At 45.1% G+C, this 6,661-nt stretch overlaps 1 protein-coding gene across 5 annotated transcripts in view; it reads left to right on the top strand.

Annotated features, from left to right (window-relative positions):
• The window catches only part of LOC105290303 (zinc finger protein 197), a 68,731-nt gene that overhangs the window by 18,097 nt on the left and 43,973 nt on the right, over positions 1 to 6,661 (top strand). The window contains exons 1-3 of one of the 5 annotated variants that reach the window (XM_023529045.1): positions 7 to 301; positions 1,287 to 1,431; positions 5,875 to 6,655. The exons of 1 other annotated variant lie outside the window; for it this stretch is intronic. In XM_023529045.1, the coding sequence (XP_023384813.1) occupies positions 110 to 301; positions 1,287 to 1,431; positions 5,875 to 6,655 (1,118 nt within the window). In that variant the 5' untranslated portion in view covers positions 7 to 109. 3 more of the 5 variants (XM_023529046.1, XM_023529048.1, XM_023529047.1) reach the window with 3 other exon arrangements.

Here is a 6,661-nt window from a genome sequence, read left to right as displayed (position 1 = left end):
CTGGCCCTGGGAAGAAACTCAAGAAGAAACAATTGAAATTTAAAGATTAGATGGGCCTTGACCTCTGCTGGGCAGCCCCCAGCTACAAGAGTTCCCCTGCTAAGCAAAGATGACTGCAGATTTGAGGGAGTCCATGGCCTTGGCCCCTTGGGGCCCAGTGACAGTGAAAAAGGAGGAGGAAGAAGAGGGAAATTTCCTAGGTCAGGCATCCAGCCAACAAGTGCATTCTGAGAACGTCAAAGTCTGGGCTCCTGGAGAAGGTCTTCAGACAGGGCTTGATGGAGCGGAACAGGAGGCAAAGGTAAATAATGGTCTGAGAGAAATGAGAGAGGAGGACCGGAAGACCTCCAGCAGTTTCAGAGGGGGCCCTGTCCCTCTGCTTCCACACTGGAGTCTTGTTGCTTTGCTAGGGCTCTGGCCTTTAGTCCTTTGGAATATGATAGCAGTATTCTCTTCTGATTGAGGTGACATTCAGTACTTTTTGTAAACCAGTGGTTCTCAAACTCTGCTGCACAGAATTAATTACCTGGAAAGCTTTTTATAAAATTGTGATGCCTGTGCCATACCCCGTTCCAGTTAAATCAATATCTGTGGGCAGGACCCAGGCCTAGTTGTAAAAAACTCTTTAGTTGATTCCAGTGGGGAGTTTGATAACTCTAACCTATGCTTCTCAAACTTTAATATGCATGGAGTCATGGAGGGCGGGGGGCGGTGAGGGGGGTGGAAGGGTCTTGTTAAAATGCAAGACCCCCCCATTCAGAAAGCCTGGGGTATGGTCTGAGATTCTGCATTTTTCACAAGCTCCCAGTGGTGGTGATCCGTCTGGTCTGCGGGGCTGTGCACTATCCTGTGGTCTTAATGTTTTTAAACACACCCTTTACCATCACTAGCCAGATGAAGTTCCCCACAGCCTCTCTGTAAGAATATGATCTTCTTTGATCTTTAGACTTCCGAAACTTGTACTCTGGAATATCTCCCATGTGCTCTCTTGTCAAGTTAAGTTTGGGTGCTAGAGTGAGCAATGAGATGAAAGCGAGGTGATAGGGAAGAAGGTGGCAGGCTTGTTCCTCTGCCTAACTTGGGGATTCAGGAAGACTGGCTTCCTTTTCCTTTTTTTTTTTTTTTTTTAATGTTTGGGGATTTGAGTTGTTTGTTCTATGTTTTATGGTCTCCAGGAATAGGTATGTTCTCATTTTCTAAAGCCATCATCATACCCGACTCCCCACCTCACCCCTACTCCCCAGTGACATCCCCTGATAAACCCACCTGTGCCTACTTGTCTCTAGGGCCAGAACATCTTCTGGGACATGGCGGTGGTCCTGAAAGCAACGCAGGAGGTGCCCGCTGTTTCAGCCCTCGGCAGCTACTCGTTACTAGGGACTCTGGTCAAGAGCGAGATACTGGACACTCAGGGGAACGTGACTTCTCTAGGTGAGGTTCAACCTTCTGAGTCAGAATTTGACGATTGGGGTTTCTCAGAATCTTTTCAGAGACTGGTGTTCTGGTCTCCTGGCTTGAGCGACAGAGAATATCGAGGTGCTGGAAGCGGCTGGGAGAGCCGGGGAGAGGAATGCTGAAAGATGCCCGCACACGGGAATTGACTTCTTTTAAACAGTCTCAGGACACCAGACGGACACAGGTGAACTCCAAATTCACCTTGTAATCTATTCACTCATGTAGATACATGTCCTCTTCATGTACTTTGTATTTCTCATAGGTTGGAGAAGCTGGAGCAGCTGGCTAAGGTAGGAAGGTTCAGCTTTTGTGGTGATTTTGAGAAAATGCCCTGGAGGTGTTCTGTTTTCATAGATCGTTGTACAAATTCTAGAGGATTTTGAGTAGTAGTGTCAGCTGGGTCTTCACGGAGGGGAATGGTGGCTTATGACCTGGTTCTTTAAACCAGGACTCGGGGAAGGGAAGTATGTTCTGTATATCCGACCAGCAGTGGCTGTGGAGGGACTTGAAACTGTGGGTCACAAACGTGGTAGCCATGCGCAGTGTGGAGGTATTCCCTGGAGAACTTTGACCCTCTTTCTATGAAGCTGCATAGTGCAGGGCTGAACCCACTCTCCTCCCCATCCAGGCATTCGTGGACCAAGTCACTTTCTTAAGCCAGTTTCGTGGGGAAGGTTAGGATCTCCACCTTTCATTTTCTTGTTTCTTTTACTTATTCCCCAAACTCTCCACAGCTTCTGTTCCCCGGTTTCTGCTTTTTGTTGCATTCTCTCTGGTGCATTCTGCTGTGTGTACTTTTTTTTTTTCCTGTTTCCTCTGTCAGTCATTCATAGTTTTAACTCCAACACTTGCACCCATCTACCAGGAATGGCCTCTGTTTTCCTTCTCTGCCTCTTATCTCAAGACCCTGTTCCCATCCAGGAGTTACTTTGTGTGCTGCCAGCCATTTGCACAGCAGCAAGTGATAGTGGGAATGCTGAGCTCTAAGAATTTAGAGAGAACTGAGTGTAGTTGCTGCCCTGCCCGTGATAATTCTGTGACCTTGAGGAAACCTGTTCTCTCTCTGGACGTCCATTTCCTGTTCTGTAAACCGGGTGTGTTCATTCAATGAGTGCAGGATTTCCCAGCTCCCTGTGTGCTAGGGAGGGAGATTGGTGCTGGGGATACAGCAGTGAATAAGACACACACTCGCCCTGTTTTAGCTCCCACATAAGTGAAGGAAAACAATTTCATTTTGATGATAAAATTATGTAATGTACAATGAAAGTGCTTTGGAAATTTGGACATGTTACTGAGTATTTGGAGTCTAAAAGAATTTATAGTTCCTATATATTAATTAATATTGAATTTATTAAAGTTTATATATTTTAAATCAAGTTTTTAAACCTTTAAGCATAACTTTATACATCTAGAATATTTTTATAAAAGTGAGAACACTTGTACTTTAATTTATGTTTAGGTAAGCCTCAAGTTTTACAGGTCAAATATTTAAAACTTTAAAACATTGAATTCCACTTACATACCATTTTTTAATTTTTATTTTCTGAAATAAGAAATTAAAAAATAAATTGCAAATTTAGTATCTCTAGTTCTTTAAAACATTTCAAACACCTAAGTATGCAAACTTACAAGCCTTATAAATAAAATCTTGATAAATACATAGCTTTTGCAAATGTAATGAATTGGACTTATCAATTTAGTAAATCATATTACCTTTCATATTTCAGAGTACAGTCACCAGCTAAAATGGCAGACTCATATAGCATTTTAGATATCTTCTTTTTAAAAAAATGAAACAAAAGTATTTTTCTCTTAAAACCAAAGGATCGATTTCAGAACTTACTGCTGTACTCTAGTTGATCACAGATGAGTTTAATTTATTTCTGTACTTATTCCTGTACTTTCCTCGAGTTATGGTAATCTTACAAGATCCAAAAAAGGAAAAATACCATCTGAAACAAGCCAAGATACAGGTCCCAGGTTATTGGCTAATTAATCCCCCAAGGAGGTGTGAGCTTGAGCACACAGGATTGGCCTTGATTCTCCTGGGCGCTTGAGAAGACCGTAGCTCTTATTTCATCCCTGCGATGAAACTGTTAAATAACCTCTTATATTAAGAATTTTTAGGCTACAGTTATACCCAGTTCTAATAATTTTAACATAAAGCATTATGCAAACATAAGGAATTGTTTCTGTAACCGGTTCAGTAGTTCCCATTGGTCTTCATCTTTTATGTCTTTCTAATATTCTAAACCTCACAGAAGGGAAGGTGAGAGTGAGGTTAGGAGGCAGAATGAGGCTGTGACCCAAAGTATTCCTGGGCTTCGTTGTGTAGGAGAGATGCTCGATGGGGACGGCAGCCCCCAGTTTTAGTGACGGGGAGCTAAAGGAAAGAAGAAGATGGGAAAAGCAGGGAAAGAGACATTAGAAAGGAGAAAGGTGAGGTAAGATGCAGGGGATAAAGAATAGAGAACATAAACGAGAAGAGTAATGAATAGCAGAAAAGCAGAAGAGACATGAAACTATACAAGGAAAAAATCAGAATATTACACACACAGAATGTTTTTAATAAACACTGGGAGACAAAAGCGATACAGAGGCAATAGGAGAAGGAGGTAGAGGGGGAAAGTAAGATAAGAAAAGAAGGTACGAGAGCGGTTAAATTACAGTAGATTAAAAAAAGACATCGGAACAGGACTAGAAATAATCAGGAAAAGATTAACATTACAGATTTTTTTATTGTCACATCGAGGGTTCTGCTGCATCAAGCACTCAGGCATTTTTTGTCTCTGACACTGCCCTTCTTATCTGAATGACGGTGGTGGAATTTCATGCCGCCGCGGCCCCAGCCAGGCAACCCAGCTGGGCTGTTTCCCTGCCCCCTGTATTGCTTCGTACCACCCTGACACCCCTGTCCCACCCACTCATCTCGTCGGTTGGAGAGTTACCGTATCCTGTGCTAGAAAACTGTTTTGTGGGTGCTGGATTCCCCCCTGGCAGTTGCTGCATGATGCTCACCGCTTTACTGCCCCCATCTATGCTGACCCCACTGGTGGGAGGACCCCTCTCCTCTGCAGGCCTGCCTCCCACCCCTGCTGACCCTCATTCCACTCGCCTTAGTACGTGAGTGGGTTTTCCTGAGGTTGGTTTAAGTCCCAAACGCGTAATAAGGGTTCTCTGTGCCGACATGGCAGAGTGCGACACTGGCTGCCTGGGAGCACGCTCCAGTGTTGGGTGGTGGGTGGGGAGGGGACAGACGTGAAGAACTGCGATACTGCTGACCGCGGGACCCCTTCCTGACACCGTTAGCGTTCTGAGACCATGTGGAGCAGCCAGAGGCTAGTCTAAGCTTTAAAACTTCAGGAAGTTTTGGTGTTCTCATGATACTTTTTGGCATTATGGAGCAGGCTATGCCATTGTCACACTTAAAAAGGTGAGCGTTCCCTGACGAGGCTAGGCTGTTTCCTTGACACCAGAGGTAAAGTGTTTACTCTGTTCACATTCTTCCTTAGTCCCTTCTAGTGTTGCTGTCTATCACCATAGCAACTCCCATCCCCTCAGGTTCATCTTTCCTCCTGGTTCCTGGCACTGTGACCCACGGTGCCACTGGTCAGGCTGAAAGTCACTGCAGACACTCACAGAGCCGCTTACTGTGCTCCATGGCTGTAGAGAAACTCAGTTAGTCCTTTCATGGTCATATGAGGTGGATACTGTTATTATCACTATAGAGATAAGGAAACTGAGAAGTTAAGTTACTACCCAACTCATGCAGCTGGTAAGTGGTAGAGCAGGTATTTGAAATCAGGCGATCTGGCTCCAGAATCATGTTCTTGACCTCTGCTGCACAGCCCCTCAGCGTTTCTGATGCTTTTGGCCACTGTGGTCCTCTCAGCATCCATTGTGGCCCTTTCTGTTCATGCTTGCCCTCTCTTTGTTAGCCAGCATCTTCACAGACAAAAGTCTGAGTTTCCTAGATCTTCATTCACAGGTAAGGACTCTTCCGAATTAACTCGTGGATTGTAAGCAAATCCACAGGAAGTGACTAAGGGAAGACAGCAGGCCTGGGGAGAGACTGGGGTCTGTCATAACTGGTCTTCCTTGTGAGATCAGTCGTCACACAGTCAGGAGGAGACCTGTCTGGAGACGGCTTCTGTGGCGTGAGGAGGTGGGCTGAGTGTCTCGTGGAGCTAAGTGGAGGTGCTAGAAAGACCATGCGTCAGTGGATTCTGCTCCAGATGGTGGGTGGGTCACAGCCAGGCAGAAGAACCTACAGAGGAGAGGTGGCGTGAGGGGATTCTTTCCTTTAATTAAGCCATTTCACAGATGCCGAAGTCACTTCTGACCTTTATGACTTTATGATCCTCTTCTTTTTCTGGGCCACAGAAGAAAGCTTACATTTGTATTTTCTGTTTGTTTCAGGTGCCGAAACCAAGAACCCACAGTTATTAGTTCCAAAAACTGAGATATGTGATGAAGCAGAAAAACCCTTCGTGATCCCAGGAAGAATCCAGAAAGTTGACCCTCAAGGACCTGAGTTAGGAGAATCCTGTGGAAAGGGGAACATGTTAAAGAGGCAAAGAATAAAGAGGGAAAAGAAAGATTTCAGACAAGTGACAGTGAAGGACTGTCACATACCTGAAAGCTTCAAAGAAGAGGAAGACCAGAAGTATGAGAAATCTGGGGAAAACTTTCCCGGACTTAGTTCTGGCCCCGTTAAAAATCAGAGAATCCAGGCTGGGCAGAAGCCTTTCTCATGTAGTGTGTGTGGGAAAGGCTTTAGTCAGAGTGCAAACCTCGTAGTGCACCAGCGCATCCATACTGGGGAGAAGCCCTTTGAATGTCACGAGTGTGGGAAGGCCTTCATTCAGAGTGCAAACCTTGTCGTGCATCAGCGAATCCACACTGGGCAGAAACCCTACGTTTGTTCCAAATGCGGGAAAGCCTTCACTCAGAGTTCAAATCTGACTGTCCATCAAAAAATCCACTCCTTAGAAAAGACCTTTAAGTGCAGCGAATGTGAGAAAGCCTTCAGTTATAGCTCACAGCTTGCCCGGCACCAGAAAGTCCACATTACAGAAAAATGCTATGAATGTAACGAGTGTGGGAAAACATTTACTCGGAGCTCAAACCTCATCGTCCACCAGAGAATCCACACCGGGGAGAAGCCCTTTGCCTGTAACGATTGTGGCAAAGCCTTCACCCAGAG

The sequence above is a fragment of the Pteropus vampyrus genome, unplaced genomic scaffold (assembly GCF_000151845.1).
Source record: "Pteropus vampyrus isolate Shadow unplaced genomic scaffold, Pvam_2.0 Scaffold35, whole genome shotgun sequence".
NCBI lineage: Eukaryota > Metazoa > Chordata > Mammalia > Chiroptera > Pteropodidae > Pteropus > Pteropus vampyrus.
This window is presented reverse-complemented; position numbering and strand designations above follow the sequence as displayed.